This window comes from Zootoca vivipara, chromosome 3 (genome assembly GCF_963506605.1).
Source record: "Zootoca vivipara chromosome 3, rZooViv1.1, whole genome shotgun sequence".
Classification (NCBI taxonomy): domain Eukaryota; kingdom Metazoa; phylum Chordata; class Lepidosauria; order Squamata; family Lacertidae; genus Zootoca; species Zootoca vivipara.
This window is the reverse complement of record NC_083278.1, coordinates 88,416,070-88,438,027: the sequence shown is the minus strand read 5'-3', so window position 1 is coordinate 88,438,027 and position 21,958 is coordinate 88,416,070. Positions and strand designations below refer to the sequence as shown.

General features: G+C 43.5%; 1 protein-coding gene across 4 annotated transcripts in view; it reads left to right on the top strand.

The window, feature by feature from the left end:
* GALNT14 (polypeptide N-acetylgalactosaminyltransferase 14) overlaps window positions 1-21,958 on the top strand; it is a 233,723-nt gene that overhangs the window by 47,675 nt on the left and 164,090 nt on the right. Inside the window, exon 2 of one of the 4 annotated variants that reach the window (XM_060272962.1) lies at window positions 12,490-12,662. The exons of the other annotated variants lie outside the window; for them this stretch is intronic. Coding sequence (XP_060128945.1) covers window positions 12,657-12,662 — 6 coding nt within the window. The 5' untranslated portion in view covers window positions 12,490-12,656. The remainder of the gene's footprint in view (window positions 1-12,489; window positions 12,663-21,958) is intronic. 4 annotated transcript variants of the gene reach the window in all.

Sequence of the window (21,958 nt, the reverse complement as noted above, 5' to 3'; positions counted from 1 at the left end):
CAAACTCTCGCAGATCCAAGGACTAGGTGCGCTGACTTCATTGCTCCCATTTAATCTTGTGTTTCCATTTTAAGTTTAATCCTCTGCATTTTCTTCCTCGCTCTTCCCTGCCTCAAAGAAACCCAGCAAACGCCCATTCATTTCCACATGTATATTTAAAGTGACATCAGTAAAAGCGAGGGGCAGATCACGCACCTTTCACTTTAACAGGGGATGGCAAACCCATTTGGAGCAAATTGAATCAGCTTTCGCAGAGAGAAATTTTAACAGGGCGTAAAACATTTGCCAGCCATTAACTATACAGTACCAGTGTTATTAAGGATTGCTCATGGTACCTACCTGAGTTAATACTTGGTCCCCACTTCTTTTTGCTGCACTTTTAATGGACCATCAACCTTAAGTATGCAATTCTGCGTTCCAGCTACTTAAAAATAATTCTGGGGAAAATATGATTTAGGTAATACGCCGAAGAGAAATAAAAAGTTTAGATTTGTTTCAGTTAATTTTATATAGCCATGTCCTCGTTCCTTTCTAATATTTTGGGGGACTAGTGAATCCCTGGAGAAACTGCAATGAACATTACTATATAAGACTTTATCTTTCTCTCATATTGGTGCTTCGGTGGTGGCTCTCTGGTGGCAGAGAAGTATTTTTCTCAATTCATATGGACACAAAAAGCAGTAATTCTCTACATTTACTTTGGGCCGAGCAAAGTGTTGAAATCTGCTAGTTGGACAGTTGAGAACCTTTCCTTGAACAGCAAGAAAATCAATTACTGTACTTTTTTGCCCTAGTACTGGGAAATAAGCACAGAGTTTCACAACACCCCTCTCTTCATTTGGTGAGGCATGGCAATGTCTCAAGGAAGCCTCCAATATAACCAGAGGAACTTTTGAGTAGACCTGTGATACTGAGCCGAAAAATTCCTGTGGCCTTCAGCAATCCTGAATGTAAAATGGAAACAAAAATCACTGTTTTGGTTCAGCTCTGCGTATTGAGGGTCACCAACCTTTTGGGGGCCCATGGGTACATTTACAAAGCAGAGAAGGAATGTTGTGGGTACCAGGCATGGAGTCCAACAGAGCATGCATAGCAGCCTGGTCAATACCTGTGTTTACATCTGGGTGCATGTGTATTTGAAGGGGGAGGGACGCTGCTGGATTGTAGCAAGGAGCTGGCGTAGAGATGGTCAATCGGTCCCTTTCAGCTCTCATCATGGGGATGCTGCTGAGAATATTTTCTTGCGGATATACCATGATGTAACATTTGTATGTGATCACCATGTAATGTTCATAATTGCCTTCCCTGCCTTACCCTACTAGTAGGGATGCAGGGATGTGGGTGGCGCTATGGTCTAGACCACTAAGCCTCTTGGGCTTGCCGATCAGAAGGTTGGCGGTTCGAATCCCTGTGATGGGGTGAGCTCCCATTGCTCTGTCCCAGCTTCTGCCAACCTAGCAGTTCAAAAGCATGCCAGTGCAAATAGATAAATAGGTACCACTGCGGCGGGAAGGTAAATGGCATTTCCATGTGCTCTGGCACTCCATAGTCGCCTTTGACTGGACTTAACTGTCCAGGGGTCCTTTACCTTTTTACCTTACTAGTAGCTGCTGGTAGAACAGGGAATCCACTGTCAAATTTAAGTAAAATTTAGAAGCATCTCTCTTCTTATTTGTGTCGGGTCATTGCATGGAGCACCTGCTTTGGTCCAGATTCCATGCATCCATTTTGAACTAAGGAATGGTCCGGATGGCCTTCTGATTATTTTTCATCAATGTAATCCCAGCACTTTTTAATTTTTCAGTATATTACTCATCTAATCATGAATATCAGCATACCTCTTGGGTATGCATGACTGGGAAAGGACAAAACACTATTACAGTCCATTGGAGATGGGAGAGAACAGTGAAATGTGAAGCATTCAATAAGTTTTAGATGCTCTTTGCAGTGGACTCTCTCCCTAAAAACACTTTCCTGGGAACCCTTCCATGTAAGATTATCATTGAGCCTTTTGCTCTGCTTGCGACTCCTCTTCAAACTCTGCTTGTACTAAATAATAATAAAAAAACTTGCTTTCCTTTTGCTTCTTGCTTGGATTTGCTGAGTAAGAGAAAGTGACAGATCATCTGACAAAACCTTTACAGCCCTATCATCACCATTCATATTCCAGTGAATGCATTTGCAAGCTAATCTTGGAAGAAAATCTATTTTCTCCCTGGAAGAAAGGAGAGCGTCGGCTCCTGTCACCACTGCTGCTTTTGCCATTTTGTGTGCATGCCAATTATTTCTTTAGCGCTAATTCAACATGCTAATTCTGGTGTCCCACCACTCTCCAACAGGGGTCATTTCATGTGAAGATGACATCATTATTCACTGGGTGAATCAATACATGGAATAGGAAACCAAGGCTTGATACAAATCCAGTTGCTCTAATAATATAGCGAGTGGGCAGTTCATTGGTGCATTGTGTGAAATGTGGTAAATATTCACATTTCAAGGGCTCCTGCACCAAAGGAGCATTCCTATTAATCATTGGAGAAAAGAGGAGAATGATCTAAATGAGTAGATATATGTATTTCTGAGTTTCTCTCTCCTATCTTTCTTGTATATGCTACATTCATTGGGGAAGAATAAAGCAGCATGTCCCGGCTTTGTTCTTTGATGGTCCTTCTTTCTACATGGCCAAACTAGCAAGCAGAGAATGTGGGTTGAATGGGTGGTGGAGAGCTGTGATTTAATTCTGTTTGCTATATAATGGGTGCAGAACCACTTTCAACCTCAGCTGACCTCTTGCAAGTATTGACAGCTTACTGACTAGCAGGACAACCATAGGTCTGCTTACTCAGAAGACAGTTCCATTGAGTTCAATAGTGCTTACTTAAAAGTAAGTTGCACAGGGGATGAAGTGGCTGTATGTAAAAGAGCAGGGATGCTCTGTGGGTTAAACCACAGAGCCTAGGACTTGCTGATCAGAAGGTCGGTGGTTCGAATCCCCATGATGGGTTGAGCTCCCGTTGCTCGGTCCCAGCTCCTGCCAACCTAGCAGTTCGAAAGCATGTCAAAGTGCAAGTAGATAAATATGGGTATCTGAAGAAGTGTGCATGCACACGAAAGCTCATACCAATAACAAACTTAGTTGGTCTCTAAGGTGCTACTGGCAGGATTTTTTTTATATATATATTAGGTTATATTAGCCTAGTGGGCAACATGGCTAATGCTGGCTGTGTACTCCCACCAGGTATGCTTTTGAATACCAGTTGCCAGGGGGTGGAGGCACAAGTGGGGAGACTGCTCTTGTACCCGGGTCCTCCTTGTGGTCTTTCCAAAGGCATCTGGTTGGCCACTGTGAGGACAGGATGCCAGACGTCCAGTCTTATGAGCATTTTCAATGCTAATGTGAGATTTACAGTGAAATCAAAGTGGAAAGATACTCCATTCCACACCGTAATAATTACATTTAGTTTTCTTCCTCTGGACGCTCTACTCTTTATGAGCCAATTGGATTTTCAGTAACTTTTCTGGTCAAATATTGACTCAGCATCCTATTGACTCAGCATTGGCAGAAGAAACATTTTGGAAGAAAGAGGGCTTTTTAGATAACTTTTACTTTTTTTTTCCAGCTGAGGAACTAATCCTGACCACAACTCCAGTCTAGAATTTCTGCTGTCAGAGCAGCTCAGGACCAGCTCTTCTGGGGGGACGGGGGACTTCTAGGATCTTAATAACTCTTCCCTCCACCACACAACATTGGTGGGTCACTGTCGTCTGCATACATGTGCTAATGGCCGGCGTGGCGTGAACAATAATGCAACCCTGGATCTTTAACAGATCTGTGAACTCATTGTGGCAGGTCAGATAGCGTGTTTTATCTTTTCTCATAAAAAGTATGACATTGAATGTCACTGTGGGAGCCGTTGGCTGTGTTTAGTGGTATGTCACAATAAACCGTGAGCCTAGCCTTTCCTATGCTAGCATGCTTCTCCTCCTCTTCTCTCTTCCTCCGGTGTAGCTGTGAGAAGGTGACTGGAATCTTTTACTTCTGATTTCGATTAACCACAGCTTTTTGTTATGCCGGAACCCTAAAATGTGGTTAATCTTAACCAAAGTTTTTTTTGTTTTTTGTTTGAAACGAGCCGTCTTCATTAACCGTGATTTGAATTGGGCTTTTCTTAAATAGATAAGTAGTTGAGATTAACTACAGGAGTATGGATGACACAAGAAGCTGCAGTTAATTAAAAATGGAAGTGACGCTTCTCACAATCATGCCAAAGGAGGATGGGATTGAGTGAAGCACACAGCACACAGGCCCAGGGATGGTTGGGCTTGCTGTTGTCATGTCAAACCATGGTTTGTTGTGTATCCCGTTGAGTGCCAACCTGTGGACATTTGCAAAGGCCAACTGTGCCCTTACACAGAAACCTAATTTTTGAGTGGGGGAGCAGTAGGAATGGTGGGTGTTTGGATTTGGAAGGGCTATTTGAAAGCAGGCAACAGGTTATCAAAGCTCCTCTTACCCTGAAAAGCAGGACCAATTGCAGTCATCAGCAGTCGTTAACAGCCATCAACAGGTTCACCACTCCTATCAGCCCATCACCCATTCCCACCCCCCCACCCTCTGAATAGAAATAAGGGTCTGGTTGATTCTGTTTCAGTGTATCTGACGAAGTGTGCATGCACACGAAAGCTCATACCAAAATAAAACTTAGTTGGTCTTTAAGGTGCTACTGAAGGGATTTTTTTATTTTCCCTGAAAAGTTAGTTAGATAAAAATATTGGCTGAATCTTCCTGAATAAGTCACTAAGCTGTTGGAAGTGGATTCCATAATGTAGCCTAAGCCAATGGGATAGCTGGACAAAGTTTTGGTTTAGGAGGCTGCAATAATAGTTTTATTCTGGGGTCATTGGTTAGTTATTTGGGCTGAAGCAATTGTAGGAATCCCTTTTCCACGGGAAGCTGTCATATACCAATTCTGACCATTGAACCATTTAGCTCAGTTTTATTACAGCGACAAGTAGTGCGTCTCCAGGGTTTCAGGCAGAAAGCTTTCCTGCAGGTGCCAGAGACTGAACCTGGAACTTTTTGTATGGCAATCATGTGCTGTACCACCGAGCCACAGGATTGTGCAGTGTACTATCTAATGCAATGGAAATGGGAAGACACATGGCACATAGCGAATTATGGATATGGGCTGGTTTTTTTTTGTGGAGTTGTGTGAGTGTGTTTGTTTTAAAAAGCCTTCGTTTTTTAAAAATGGGGGGGGGAGCCATTTATAGACCAATCCCATCCCAGAGGCATGAAAGCAGATAGAAATCATGACAAATACCAGGAATGGCATAATACGGTACAGATCTGTCATATACGGGGCTGTCAGCCTCTCAGATATAAATGTTTCACTGTCTTCCTCTTCACTAAAGCCCCAAATGCGGGAGTTAAATATGCTAAGGAATACCCAGCCAGCTCAGAAGTTTCTGCTGTATATCAAGCACAAAAATCACACCGGTCGTTTTAAAATAGAACAACTGAGCCTTGCTGGAAATAATATATCCCCTGCTGCACATCTTGTGGCTTTGCTTCCGATTGCTGCTTAGCAGAGCAACTTGTTCTGATTCTCTTGCTGCTGAAGCTTTTGTAGTATCCAGTAACCCAAGCCTGGGTGTTTTTCTTTTTCTTTTTCTTTTCTTTTGAGTAATGAGACTTCTGCTGCAAAATCCTCCTTGGCCTTTTTTTTGTGGTCAATTAGTGAGAGAGATTTTAGGAATGTTAAGACACATCTGACATGGGAGGTATGCTTGAATTTTAACTTGCTGCTTGTGGGCAATTCCTAAATTTAAAATATCACCTGTTCTGTTTTCTTTCCTCATTATTATTTAGCATGGCAGAGCCTGCTCTCTGGAACTCCCTGCCTATTGATATTAAGCAGGCACCTTCACCAGCCTGTGCCATCCAGGCTGTTGAACTGTTGCCCTGTGACTGTATTCAGTTTCCCTATAGAGTACACTTTTTAAAAAATAGCTAAAACTACCTTGCAAAAATTGGAGAAGTATGTTACCTAATTGCTAGGTAAAGGTAAAGGGACCCCTGACCATTAGGTCCAGTCATGACCGACTGGGGTTGCGGCGCTCATCTCGCGTTATTGGCCAAGGGAGCCGGCATAGAGCTTCCAGGTCATGTGGCCAGCATGACTAAGCCGCATCTGGCGAACCAGAGCAGCACACAGAAACGCCGTTTACTTTCCCACTGTAGTGGTCCCTATTTATCTACTTGCACTTTGACGTGCTTTCGAACTGCTAGGTTGGCAGGAGCTGGGACCAAGCAACGGGAGCTCACCCCGTCGTGGGGATTCGTACCGCCGACCTTCTGATCAGCAAGTCCTAGACTCTGTGGTTTAACCCACAGTGCCACCCGCGTCCCTACCTAATTGATATCTGCAGCATAGCTGCCAAGTTTTCGCTTTTCTCGCGAGGAAGCCTATTCAGCATAAGGGAAAATCCCTGTAAAAAAGGGATAACTTGGCAGCTATGCATCTGCATATAAAAACCTGGTACTGAGGAACTAGGTCAGCTCATTTCAAAATATGGCCTGAGTGAATTTTTTCACAGGGAAAAGGGAAAGATTTCAAACTTGAGGTTGAGTCATCTGAGTCAAAGTCTAGCCAAGACAGGAGTTGGGCAAACTTTATGGTTCAAGACCAGGCATAGGCAACCTTGGTTCTCCAGATGTTTTAGAACTACAACTCCCATGATCCCTGACCACTGGCCCTGTTAGCTAGGGATCATGGGAGTTGTAGTTCCAAAACATCTGGAGAGCCAAGGTTGCCTATGCCTGTTCAAGACGAAGTCAGGACCCAGGACCCGGGGCAGCTCCCACAGGGCCCTGATGGGGAAGCTATGGAAAAGTTTATTTGTGGCATTTATTTGTTACATTTACATCCTACCTTTCCTCCAGCGAATGGAAGGTGGTGTACATGGTTCTCTCCCCCTTCATTTAATCCACACAACAACCCTGTGAGGTAGGTTACCCAGTGAGCTTCATGCCTGCATGGGGATTTGAACCTTAATCCCTGAGTGGGGATCAGAAACAGGTCCTAGTCTGGCTCTCGAAGCACCACACCACATTGGCTCTCGGTTTAAGCCTGAAATAGGCTGGCCAATAATATGGTTGGCCCCAGCTCCTTGGAGGGATGCCTCAAAATTTAATAAAATATAATACGTATTTGTGTGTGGATCTGAGGAAGGCCAAAGGGCTTTGTTATCAGGACACAAGGAGGTTCTGAGTCGTCCCCCTCCCCCCTGCATGTAGCATTGTCTTTGCAGTCATTTTGTCTATGGTAATTGCAAAAAAATAATAGAATGAGTTCACCCCCCCAAAAAAATTCAAGGTGACCTCAACCCATTTCTGAGGTTGCTTTGTCTACTTCTGCTATTTCCAGAACCTTGATCGCCCCTCTCTTTAATTTTAGGAATTAAAGTGACATTCCAGTCCCAAGCCCATATGATTCTTCTACTAGTTGGGGATCTTCTGCAGCAACATGTTTCAATAAATAAATGAAGTTAGTCAGTTGTGGAAAGTTATGAAGGTGACTGTGATTAAAAGTAACTCTCAAGTAAAGTCGGTAAAATGCTATTTTTTTAAAAAAACAACAACGTGGGCCTTTTAAAAGCAAACATCAGGATGTACAGAGGGCCTGTGGAGAAGAGTTCTAATGAAGTGCTATAATTAGTGGAAAACCAAAGACTGACTGCTCTGGAAACAGTAAGCAATCCTGCGTACGTCGTGTGGGCAAGGGGACAGGCTGGTCGCCAAGCCACCATCTGTCAGAGGGAGGGGATGCTTTTCTGTCTGAACCAGGGTGGATAAAAATCAATGATTTTTTAAAAAAAAATCAAAAAAATCGGATTTTTTTGATTTAAATCGGATTTTTTTGATTTAAATCGATTTTTTTGATTTAAATTGGATTTTTTTAAATAAAATGCTTTTTGAGGAAAATATATTGCCACCCAAAGGTTATTCCATCATGAAATAAAGATTAGTTTTTTAATTATGTAGAATAAGGTTGTATATGTTTAATTTTTGGGGTAAATAAATTCCATTAATCCATTCACAATGTCATGCTCTTCCAGAGGTTTTTGTAAGATTATTGGGCAGTTTCTCTGCCTACAAGATATTATCACAGGTGCTTGGTTTACTTTTGCAGTTCTCAAAACTGAATTTGACTCTTCTTCCCAGCAAAAATGTTATAACATGAACAGAGTTGAGAAAAAGACCTTAATCCTATTGTTCTACAAACCTATGAATACAGAAACAACCCCTTCAGTACTAAGTTTCAAGAAGTTCAGTGAATAGAATAGAAACAATATTTTTCTGATTGTTTGGAGTGGACAGTATTTAAGTTTTTCATGTGTAGGCTGGGCTGACAGTCTAAGTTTCTTAAAATATATATATATTGTTTTTGTTTAGCCAAATTAGTTAACAAACATGGATGTTCGTTTAAGCAAATAACATATGCTGTAATGTTATTGTTTCAGTTGAATAAATCTATTTAAATTGTTATTATTAAGGTAATGATTATTTTTCTCCTTCCTAAGTACAACAGTAAAGTTGTCCAAATATGAATGATTAACCTATTAAACTGGGGATAAAAAACTAATATGAAAAGTTGTTATTCTAAAAATCTTCATCTACTTGCATATTAAAGTTATACCAGCAAGAATTAGTCTTTATGTAGAAAACTATGATTTAAATCAAGCCTTACTGACTAGTGATTTAAATCGTGATTTAAATCAGTTTGATTTAAATCAAATCCACCCTGGTCTGAACCCTGCCCCCCCCCCGGTCCTCCTTGTTCCAGTTTGTTCCTTAGAAGCCTCTGGAAAGAGTTGTTTCAGGTTGTTCTTTCAAACAGTAACGTGACCTGCTTGACAGCAGCGGATGTGTCCAGCCATTTTGATGACGCCAAGGGTTTGTGTGTCACCCAAAAGACAGAAAACCCAAGTGTTAGCAGATGGGGGGGAATGATGGCTTTTCGAATCCTTTGGATTAATAGACTTCAGCATCAACTGGGTTTATTTGCTGGGATGCCTCTGAGCATGCTGCTCCTAACTCTGTGTTTCTGGGGTGTCTGTGTGTGTGTGTGTGAGAGAGAGAGAGAGACACTCTCTCTCTCTCTCTCTCTCTCTCTCAGTGTGGTGTAGTGGTTAAGAGCGGTAGACTCGTAATCTGGGGAACCGGGTTCGCGTCTCCACTCCCCCACATGCAGCTGCTGGGTGATTTTGGGCTAGTCACACTTCTCTGAAGTGTCTCAGCCCCACCCACTTCACAGGGTGTCTGTTGTGGGGGAGGAGGGGAAAGGAGATTGTTAGCCACTTGAGACTCCTTCGGGTAGTGATAAAGCGGGATATCAAATCCAAACTCTTCTTCTTCTTCTTCTTCTTCTTCTTCTTCTTCTTCTTCTTCTTCTTCTTCTTCTTCTTCTTCTTCTTCTTCATCTTCTTCTTCTTCTTCTTCTTCTTCTTCTTCTTCTTCCTCACTGTGTGTGTGTGTGTAAGTGATGCTAACAAATAAAAGCTTTATGCATATGTAAATTGGAACCAGGATGCCTGGCGGAGTGCTGCTCTCAGCAATTTGGAATAAAAGATGAGATCCCAACATAATAAACACATAAACATCTCTATCTATTATATCTGTATCTATATCTATCTGTATATTTAAAAGGTGATTTGCCACTCTGACAGGAAATTGCAGCAGAGAGAACGGGCATTTGTTCTGCCCATTGTCAAGGCCACATCTGCCCTTCTCATCTGAAGTCTGTTCTTCTCTAATTGTTCCATAATTGCCATCCCAGGAGCCGTCATAGCCTTTTCCCTCTGTAAGCTCCCAAGATCCCTTTTCTGGCAGCTTTGCCGATGCCCTTGGATTTCCCCAGGTTCTTTGCAAGTGCAGTGGTGGCAATGGAGAGTGACTGGAAGAGAAAGGGAGTAAAAGGAGGACTATGATTTTCCTTTTCTCCATTACGTCTGCCACTGTGGGAGCAAGGTTGGGATGGAAAGAGCCATTTTGCTCTGCTTTGGGTTAAAATTCAAACTGGAGAGGAACTCAGGCCCATAATGCTTGCTGTCATATTGAAAGCAAGCACTGCAAGCAGCCGGAGTTCATATTCCATAATTTAATAACTGCAGCAGCTTCTCTAACTAGAATGGACAGGGTTTCTTGTTGCTGGAACGCAGAGGGTATTGTATTATTTAAAGTAATAATTTAAATAAAATGTAAAATATTTATAATATCATATACTATCGTAGTAGTAGTAAAAATAATAATTTAAAAATGACTGCTGCTGCTACTACTATTAGAGCCTTTATTGAAATGGTTTCATTGATACTCGTCTAACTTCAATGGGGGGAGAATGCTGCAACACTGAAAATTCTGCTCTACATAATCATGGAGTAGGCTCTCAGGAGAAGGTGGCACAATTAAGAGAGCCCCTTAGGTAGAATCATAGAATTGTAGAGTTGGAAGGGACCCTGAGGGTCACCTCAATGCAGGAATCTTAACTAAAGCATCCATGACAGATGGCCACCCAACCTCTGCTTCAAACCTCCAATGGAGGAGAGTCCACAATCTCCCGAAGGAGACCATTCCACAACTCTTACTGTCAGACAATTCTTCCTGATGTTTAGTCTGAATCTCACTTCATTGTAACTTGAAGCTGTTGGCTTGAGTCCTAAAGAGCAGGAGAAAACAAGCTTGCTGCATCTTGCATGTGACAGCCATTGTGATATTTGAAGATGGCTATCCTATCTCCTCTCAGTCTCCTCTTTTCCAGGATAAACATACCCAGCTCTGTCAACCGTTCCTCATAAAGGCTGGCTTCCAGACCCTTGATCATCTTGTCTGCCCTCCTCTGTACATGTTCCAGCTTGTCAATATCCTTCTTAAATTGTGAACACAGTACTCCAGGTGTGGTCTGACCAACACAAAATAGAGTTGTTCTATTACGTTCCTTGATATAGACCAGGGATAGTCAACCTTTTTATACCTACCGTCCACTAATGCATCTTTCTTGATGGTAAAATTTCTTTACCGCCCACCAGTGCTCGATGGAAGGAGGATTCAGCTTGTGCCGTAGAACCCCCTACCGCCCACCTAGAATCCTGAAACGCCCACTAGTGGGTGGTAGGGACCAGGTTGACAACCCCTGATTTAGACACTATACTTCTGTTAATGGTTACAATGTTTTGTGTTGCTTCTCAAAACACTTTCCAGGCTTCAGATGAATAAGAGAATATGGTGACTTGACTCAGCTTCTGTCAAAGGTATAAGGTGCAGGCAAAGCAGGTCAGAATGAAATTGAAGATGTTTTATCATAGGGAACAGCAGCAAAATGTTGCTGCTCAGAAATCTTTTTAGGGATCAGGCAGTATAACATGACCCACTTTGTCTAGTTAGTGTCAAAGTTTTCCATGGTGGTTTGGCTGGTTTTCTATAGCTTGGCCAGAACTTGGTCAGACATGAAGGCTGGTTCCCTGCCTGACACCCTTCATAGTCTAAGACAGGCATCTCCAAACTTCGGCCCTCCAGATGTTTTGGACTACAGTTCCCATCATCCCTGACCACTGGTCCTGTTAGCTAGGGATCATGGGAGTTGTAGGCCAAAACATCTGGAGGGCCGCAGTTTGGGGATGCCTGGTCTAAGATCAAGAATTGCAACAGTTTGGGTTGGAGCAGTTTGAGAATTAATCATGGTTCATTGATTCCAAGGCATTTAAGATGGGGTTTTCCGCTGCTCCTTACAAAGTACTATACAGATATCTTGCTGTGCCTTGGGCAGGTGTCATAGAAAAGATGCCCTTTAAATTCACCTACAATTGAGACTAATGCTTGCTGTGGTGACTGTACAAACATGCAAACACTTTGTGTGGCTGTTTAGGTTTGAGGCCCACACAGAGCCCTCAGCATTTGTTGATTTCTGCTCCACCGTTAAAAACATTTCCCCAAAATTGCGAAAAAGCTTTCGAGAGAAAGACTGGGCCCAAACCACTCTTGGCAGGTGAATAAAACATGCATTTATTTGCAGCAAGGCAGAGGAGAGTCAGTGAACCGAGTGGGCAGATGGAAAGGTGATCAGCGACTGAGCACCGCAGGGAGGTATGCAAGGTCATTTATGGTTATGGCCATGTGGCTTCCATTCCTCTTACTGGATTAGAAATTTCTGCAACAATATCTGGACTGTATGGAGCAATGACTGCTGCGATTTAGTATCGTCAGTCAGACTTGGCAGGCACTTCATGAAGAAAGCATATTCAATGCCATCGTAGGTAACCCTTAAGAACCCATTTTATCATTTCAGTTGCTGTCTTCTGTGCCTCTGAAATGTTTCCTCTCTTCCCGTTTTTAGTATACGAGTGTACAACAGTGATTAGCTTGTTATGCAGAGCAAATTTCCCCCCTGCAAACAAAGGAGTCATTGATTGTATCCTCACATATTTTAATAGTGCTGTTCAAGGGGACGCCTGGCTAGATGAGCAGGCGAGTGAGTGCCTCTCCACTACTGCCTTTGCCCGAGGAGCACTTTGACCTTATCTTCAGGACTCCTCGCACACAATCCGTCCCTCTCCTTGACGCTCTGGACTGCTAGCGAGTTGAACTCATCCCTCTGAGAATGCAGGTGAATCTGTTATGGGCAGACAAGGCTGTAAACAAATTGTACAGTGTGACTGATTAAAGGCAAAGTTCACCTTTTGCTTTTTGCACCACAGACCTGCCTCTCATCCTCCAAAGAGCATTTTTTGGAGCAGCAGGGTTAGAACTCGGTAAATATTTTACAGCTTCTAATGGAATCAATGTGCTTACTCCAAACGAAACAGGGTTCAAAGAACGTTAGCGAGAGAGCGACTGTGACGGAACAGCAACTTGCTCTTCAAATTTAGGGCCAACGGAGAGCTCTAAAAACCACTTGGGTTAGTGGTCATGGCAAGACTCCACATCAGTTAATTCCAGTTAAGTCAGTTTTGTCCTACATGAATTGCTCCCCTTATTTGCCCTGAGTCTACTACCAGTAAACGTTGCAGGAAGATTCCCAACTCTTAATGTCTTTTGATATAAACTTCCGCCCTCTCCATTCATTCACTCAGCTCACTTCGCTGCTGTTCATTGCAGTTAGATAATCTGGTTGCTTCTTCTTCTTCTTTATTTAATTTAAAAATAGTTTTATTAAAGTTAAAATACATACAAAAAAACCAACAAACATACAAAACATACACAACATACAAAAACTACAAAAAAAGAAATATAATACAGAAAATTAAAAGAAAAAAAAGAAGAAAAGAAAAAGAAAAAAGAGCAAATGAAAAAAGAGCAAATGAATAAATACATTAATATATAAGTACAAAAAAATCTGGTTGCTTCTTCATCCCTACCAACAAGCACAACACATGCCAAAGGTGACAGGGGAAAAGTTAGCAGAGGTGAAGGCATGGAAAAATACTAGATGGCATGAAACACCCCCTTTTGAGTCCCCAAAGGTCTGTTGTTGTTTTGTGTTGTTTTTGTTTTGCTGAATCAGTGTTTGGTGTAGGGGAAGGAAAAGGTGAACTGGAAAGTTCTAGCCTGCTTCTGCAGAACAAATTTCAAGACAGAAAGTCTTCTAGTTCCCATGAATTTTCAAGAATCAAACTTTCATCTTATAAATGAGCAAGTTCCTGGTTCTTTTGGTCACTTAATACACCTCTAATTATATAACTGTCATTAGAGCTATATGAAATGACCAATATAACTAGGAACTTGGTCGTTTTAAAGATGATGATATTATTGACTATCCTTGGAGACTTGACAAATATGAATAATGTGAAGCAAATGAATGGAGAAAAATAGGGTGGGAAGTTGGAGTCAGGATCTCCCAACATTTATTGGCAGTATTATTTTTATTTATATGATTTCTTTCATTCCCTTTACCAGGACAGTTTTACAACAACAGAGTATACAATTGCAAAAACAGATACAACCATTACAGTTAGAGAGCAGTAAAACCATTCCAAATGGAAGAGAATAATAGATTCAAGACAAATAATAGGATGTGGGGGCGTTATTATTTTTGTTTGTTATTGTATGTATTTTTGTGTTTTTATATTGTAAAGCGCCCTGTGATCTTCAAAGGAAGGGCGGCGTATAAATTTAAATAATAAAAATTAAGGCAGCATGGCTCAAAAATGACTTAATGGGATTAACCGACATGTTATCTTGCACAGCCATGAAGCCAGGTGATTTTTAAAACTGCTTAGACAATTTCAAGGCAGAGGGATTTTACTGATGGTTTCAAGCCATAATAATTAAAAATAGGAAACTGCTTCTTCCGATGCAGTGCACCTGTAACTTCCAGAAGATGGGGAAGGAGGTCTCTATTGTTAATGGAAGAAGGAGCAGCCCCAAAGAAAGGTTGCTTCCAGGAGACCTGATTATTCCTCTTGATTTGTTTACAGGGAGGTTAGATGACACCGGCTGTTTATCGAGCATTCGTCCTGTTATGTGAGGCGGTTAGATGGCGATGCATCAAGCAAATGTCACCCCCAGCTTCCTAGTGCATTTCGCCATCAGTTTCTTTAGTGCAAAAAGTCCAGTTTTGCAGAGAAGGCAGATTTGTTGTCGCACAAGTTGAATTTGCTGATACTGTACGTGATTGAATTTCACCAGAAAATAGTGACAGTCTGGAAGCACCCAGAGCTGGGGGAGGGGGGAAATTCACATGTGCCAAAGGAGGGGCAAAACGTCAGATTGTTGCTCTGCCTCTCTGCTCCCCGAAAAAGACAACATGCATCAGATGAGAAATGAATGCCTGTTTTTGAGCATCCGCTGAGTCTTTCCCTCTGCTTTTCTTTCATTTCTCCTGTGCTCGGGTTAGAAGTGTGCCACAATCATCTGATTTGCTCCTGTTGGAGATAAGAGTGCTTGACCAGAGGCACCTTTGGTCTGATGTCGCAGGGCAGTTCTTGCATACTTGCCTCCCGAAGCGTAATTGGTCACCGAGAGCTTTAGGACTTGCCGCGTTCTGCCTTTGAGGAACTCTAGAGCTTGCTCTTGCTGAAAGCTTCCGTTTGGAGTGTTTAGGTTTTGCTTTCAAGACCATATTGTCGCTTTGTCTGGCACTTTTGAGTGCCGAAGTTCTTGAAGTAGGAGGCAGATGATTCACTTCTAGAGGCCAGAGGTGAACTGTGTGGTTTTTCAAAGCCAGGATTTAAGCCTTGCGTGTTAACTTCTTATTTGGGGGGGGGCAGCGCAGGGGGCTGAGGGGAGGCTGGATGCCTTCACAAACTGCACTTGTTGGCAGTTGTGCTGTTAATCAGTTGCACTGGGAACCGTTCCAGGAACACACTACTTCGAAATGCCTTGTTAAATGTGCTGGCCTGACAAGCGTGAAAATGGAAGAGCTTTCATAGCCCACAAAAGTCGTACATCGAAGAGCAACATTGCTGGCTGCTCGCCTGTGCTGTTTGGCTGGTAAGCTTGAGGAGCAGCCAGAGGGAGGCCCTCTGAGTACTGAGATATTCTCTTGGAAAGTCATGTCCCTCACAGGACCCTCATGTCCTTCTGAAAGCACCTGTTGGTAGCATGGACCATTGCAATTTCTGGTGCTATGGATCAGGGATGGGGGCAACTGGGATGGGGGCAACTGCAGTCCCTCCTGGGCAACCTACTGTGGCCCATGTGTGCAGGGCCAGAGTCCAAAATGGTGTAGCAATCAATTTAAATTGTACCTCTCTACAGTAAGGTAAAGGGACCCCTGTCCGTTAGGTCCAGTCGTGACCAACTCTGGGGTTGCGGCGCTCATCTCGCGTTATTGGCCGAGGCAGCCGGCGTACAGCTTCCAGGTCATATGGCCAGCATGAGAAAGCCGCTTCTGGCGAACCAGAGCAGCGCACGGAAATGCCGTTTACCTTCCCGCTGTAGCAGTACCTATTTATCTATTTGCACTTTGAGGTGCTTTTGAACTGCTACGTTGGCAGGAGCTGGGACCGAGCAACGGGAGCTCACCCCGTTGCGGGGATTTGAACCGCCGACCTTCTGATCGGCAAGCCCTTGGCTCTGGTGTTTAACCCACAGCGCCACCCGCCTAGTGCTACTCACACGCCTCTTTCATTCCTCCGCCTATTCAAGCAAGAGGCATTATTAGAGTTTGAGGAAACGTTCCAGCTAGACCAGGAACATTAGAGGGGGCTACTTGAAAGGGGGCAGAGTCCTGAGGGGCAGTCTCTGGGCCTGAGGTTCCCAACACCTGTTGTAGAGAAATACATTTGTTTGTGTCACATATTTCAATGCAGTTATTGACCAAGTGGCAGGTGGCCCACTTATTTATGATGTGGGTGAAGGGCACAAACCACACACATATGCTGGTTGAGCATGCAAACGGTTTGGGGAACATAATCTGCCCATCATTAGCCTCACTTTCTTCATGACCCGGTATTAATGTTTTCCCAATCTGTATCATAGTTAATTTTGGGAAGAGCTTCCTCCAAACAAGATCTTTGGTGCAATGCACCATGCCAGGGGCAGGAGCTGCTTAAACAAAGGGAATATAGTAAGTACTGTACTTTGTAATTTTCAGCAGGATTTCTTTATTTTGCTTCCAGTTCCCCAGTGCTCGGGGCCAAATAAAACAATACAGTACCAGTATTGCCCTGTCCTTTGGAAATCCTTCATACATTGAATTTGCTGGGCCATACCTTTAAACAGGGGTGCCCTCTAGATGTTTTTGGACTTTGACCCCCATGATCTCTAGCCAACGTGGCCAATGGCCAGTGATGATGGGACCTGTCTAGAGAGCACCATGTTGGCTATCCCCGCTCTTAAATGGCAACATGAATTGCATGAGAAGAGATCATTCTAGCTGATAAATCTTCCAGACTGAAGCTGGACAGGTCTGTTAAGTCTCATTCCTACACTACGACTTCCTGGACAATGGCTGCTCTGAAGAACCATCAGTTAATATGGCACTCTGGTGATCTACTCTGCGTGAAATTACTGGGTGTGTTTTTATTTTAAGGAGAGGAGGCAATTTGTATTAATGCTCATGCTTACGTACATTTTAGTTGAGCACATTTACATATTGCTGTATTGTTACCTGCAGCGTGCTGTGTCGTGTGCATTGCGTTACCATATGGTGAGATAGGTCATCATTTCCATTTTACAGATGAGAAACTGAGGCCTAATGAGTTAGCCCGCACCACACCTTCTCCAGATCTGCTCTGGGGAGTTTGGGGCAGAACAGATTTAGGGGGCATGTGGGGGAGGGTGGAGTTGGGGGAGGGGAGTAGTTCTGTTGTGCTTGCATAAATCCTATCACTGATAGGACCCATTAGTTGGATACTGCCCTATGGCTTTTGGTCAAAAGGTCACACGGTGAGGCAAGACTTGTGATCAATTGGTATGTTTTATCTCTTGCATTTCTGTTCCGGTGCAGGAAAAGCAGGCAGACCGCCCTGGCACCAGTCCTGTGGGTCATTTGTTTTTTCCTACTCTCTCTCTGCTCCAAATGGAAGTGATAGTGTAGCTTGCAAATAAACAACTGGAGAGACAGGGAAGCAGCCTCTGCTTGATTGATTCTCCTTGTAATGCACCTGGAAGGATTTCAAAGCTGCGGCCTTCTAACCTCTATGCTTCAAGGAGACTTTCTGTCAAATAATCAGACTGGCCAACACACAGTTGGAACCTGGCCAGGTAGCCATGCAATTGATCTGCGTTGTAGCATTTTTATTCATTTATTTGTGGGTCTGGTGCAAGCTTGTATGCGTGGGATTGCTGTAACCTCATACAGCAGTTTAAAAGGGTACTGGGTGCACCCCTGGGTGAGATTTTTGAGAGCATCTACCAGTAAGAATAGAATATATTAGGCTATGTAAATGCTGCTGAACTACTACTTCCCCATCATCCCTGGCCATTGGCTGAGCTTGATGGGGCTGGTGGGAGTTGCAGTTTAGCAATGCTGGATAGACATGGACCAATCATATTATTTGACAGAAGGCAGCTTCAGTATGTTTGCGTGAAGAATGATCAAGATAAAGATGGAACTCAAACCCTCGATGGGAATGGAGAGATGGGGTAGCATTCATGATCCCACACCAGAATGGGGCTATAGTGAATGTCTGTATTGATCGATGCAAGGTTTCAAATGCTCAACAGTACCACTGCTGTTGCCATTGACAAAGACAACCTCCTTGTTGCTCTTTGACATGGCTTTTCTGAACTTATTGGCCAGCTTGCCAAGAGAAACAAAACAGTCCTGTGGATTATTTGAGGGCTGGATTTTCCTTTGCTTCCTTTGCCTGTTGCCTCCTTGAGAGGCAACAAGCATGCCACTCATTTAGGAAGAAGCTTTCTGGCAGAACCCAGTTGCCTCATCTGTTTGTGGGCTGCAGGTTTTCTTCCTTGCAAGCACCAGGAATGCTAATAGTGCTAAGTCCCCCTGCCCTCCTTTATTTTGTAAATCAAAATTTTGGAGAGCAGAAATCCCATTAAGCTATAAATCCCAAGGCTATTGCCAGAATTTCAGATTCTCTCCTGAGCATCCTAAGTTTATGTGAACTAATCAAGGCTGGTCAAGCTAAGGACATACACCGAGATCTGCAACACCACTTCCTGATGGCTGAAGTGTCAAATCCTAACTTCCTTTGTACAGTCAGCGACTTCTAAACACACCCTTCTCCATCCCACCAAGCAAAAAAACCAACAACTCAAGGAGGGTCTGAAGTGGGGCTGGTGAGGGGTGCGGCTGAGGAGGGTGTGTGGCCTGGGGATGGTCCTGAGGGCCAGATAGGAAGGCTTGGAGGGCCACATTCTGCCCCCCCCCCCAGGCCTGAAGTTCCCAAACCCTGCCCAAACAGAAGGTAGGCAGCATAAAACAATAGTTGTGGTTGTTTGTAATTTATAGCAAACAAATGTCTTTTTCTGGTCTAAGAAGGTTTGTTTGGTGGGAATGGGATGTGCTAGATTGAAGTAACCAAACATCACTTATCTACACGGTTACCCTGAAAGTCGAAGACGGAGGAAGGCACTGAGAGACTTTTGTGGCACCTTGTAACATCCTGTTTTCCCTTCATTTAATTGGTGCTGCTGAAAAGAGCTGGTGATCTGGCAGAGCGCAGCCTCTTCATCCAAAAGAGCTGCAGAAGCTCTGAGACACAGAACGGATTGACATTTTCATTTGCTGTGTTGCCAATTAAGAGAGCGAGTTCTTTTTTCTTTCCTTCCTACCCCAAAACAGACACACCATGCTTTCTTTCTCTACAGCGTTCCTAGAAATGCTTGACTTGCATTGCTCGTTTCCTTATTGTGAGGGTGGAGTGAGTGGGTGGGGGTGGTCGCCTTGTTCTTTTGTGGAAGGAATATGTTTTTTTTGTTCTTTGCTTTTGAAATTCTGTCTCCCCTGGAAGACAAGTGGTGCTTACAATAGTGTGAGTCTTTGCTAAGGCAGATGCTATGATTTTCCCAGCGTGATCTCTTATCTCCCCGCAGGGATGATTCTACACTTGTACGGAGTTGTGTAATGTAGCCAAGTGTCTTTAGGTCACCTGGTGACATTCTCTCACTTGGCAAGTTCCCTACATTTCTGCAGTGAATTATGTGAGTAAGGAATGGCTCTTAGGTGAGGCAGAGAAAGGTGGATAAAAGCATTTTTCAGGTCAGGGGAAGCCCATTCTTAGGATTTGACAGGACCTACAGCTGCAACGAAAAAGCAATTCAGACTCAATTTTAAGCACTGGGTATAAAATTAATGGTGCAACACCAAGTATGCATCATGTATAGTTTTAGAAGACTGTGTTTGAATATTCACCAGTTTTGATTTGGGATTGAAATTAGGCATTCTCACTATGAATTAAACGAGTCCGATGTTGTGGCTAGTGTTGCCCTCTTCCTGGCTCTTGAGTCTGTGACTATGTATGGCATGTCTCTTACGAAGCATGCTTTTATTTTTCTTTTGCCGAGTAGAGATAGGAAAAGGCGCAGGCTGTCACATTTCTCCCCTAAGTTATGCCTGCTGTATCTTCTGGGCTGTCATTCAGGATCCTTTCAGACCTGGAACTTTGGAAGATGACGGCCATTGCTAGCAAGAGACCAAAGGTTTAAAATCAGTTCTTGCTGTCACTACCGTTTTGCATCTAATTTCTCTTCCTGGGGAGTTAGTTTGCAGGAGAACCCACAAGTGGCAGCTCAGCATTTCGGATGTGTTATGATAGCACAATAGCATTGGCCTCCCCACCCTACCAGGCTCCACCCCACCACCTCTCTCATCTGAGGATCAGCATGGTTGCATAGGGAGAGGAACCACAGGCCACCTTCACATCATGCATTTAAAGCACTGCGGTGCCACTCTAAGCTTCCCCCAAAGAATTATGGGAGCTGTATTTTGTTAAGGGTGCTGAGAGTTTTTTTGGGGGACCCCATTCCGCTCTTGGAGCTACAGTTCCCAGTGCCAGGACATATAGCTCGTGAGACTCTTAATCTCAGGGTCATGGGTTCGATCCCCACGTTGGGCAAAGGATTCCTGCATTGCAGGAGGTTGGGGTTCCTTCCAACTCTACAATTCTATGGTTACTCTATGACTAAACCATTTTGAGAACTGTAGCCACGGGAGGGGAATAGTGGTCCCCCAACAACCTTGGTTGCCTGAAGGGTTGAGGTGTGCTGTGTACAAAGTCTTAACAACCAGATCTTTTGAAGCCCACTGAAGTTTTGAGTAAACAGAGCAGCCCCAGCTAATGAATGTGCCTGTCGCAAAGACCCCTTTTAATTAATGTTTGAGAAGCACTTCTTGGGATAGACTCTACCACTGTAATAAATACTGAGAAAACTCTGACATAGCAAAAGAATATAGGAACCTTATAGGAGATGAAACTGAATAATTTTATTACAGTCATACCTCGGTTTGAGTATTTTCAGTTTAAGTACTCCGCGGACCCGTCTGGAACGGTTTAATCCAATTTCCATTACTTTCAATGGGAAAGTTCGCTTCAGGTGAAGTACGTTTCAGGTTAAGTACAGACTTCCGGAACCAATTGTGTTTGTAAACCGAGGTACCATTGTATTGGTAACCTGCCTATCTAACTGTGTTGCTCCAGCCACTCTGGGTGGCTTCCAACAGAATATAAAAACACAGTGAAACATCAAACATTAAAAACTTCCCTATATAGGGATGCCTTCAGATGTCTTCTGAAAGTCATATAGTTGTTTATCTCCTTGTCATCTGTTGTGACGGTGTTCCACAGGATGGGAACCGCTACCAAGAAGGCCCTCTGCCTGGTTCCCTGTAACTTCACTTCTCGCAGTGAGGGAACCGCCAGAAGGCCCTTGGAGCTAGATCTCAGTGTCTGAGCTGAATGATGGGGGTGGAGACTCTTCTTCAGGTATACCGGGCGGAGGCTGTTTAGGACTTTAAAAGCCAGCACCAACACTTTGAATTGTGCTCGGAAACATACTGGGAGCCAATGTACATCTTTTAGGACCGGTGTTGTATGGTCGCAGTGGCTGCTCCCTGTCACCAGTCTAGCTGCCACACTCTGACTGGCATTGTGGCTTCCCTGGGTCTCAGTCAGAGGTCCTCACACAACTGATCCTTTTAAACTGCTGTTGGCATGCTGGTGCTTCCTGCAAACAAAACATGTTATCCTCTCTTCGCTTGCACAGTATTAATTGCTGCTCTGCTCTGAACAATCCTGTATTGTCATAGCACAAACCCCACAACGGCAACAATGAAAGAGACCAAAGCCTAGCCCTAGCCACTGTGCCATTCTGAAATTGATTTTAAAATAACAACAGCATACGCAGGAGACAGAGGTCAATATATTTTGGGTCTTCTTTTTTCTTCTAAGGCACAATGAAGACTAAAAAAAACCTACCTCTGAAGATAGGTTGGCTGTGTAATGGTCTGGAAGGCTTTTGACCTCTCACAGTGGTAGAATCTTTGCCTGTCCTTGT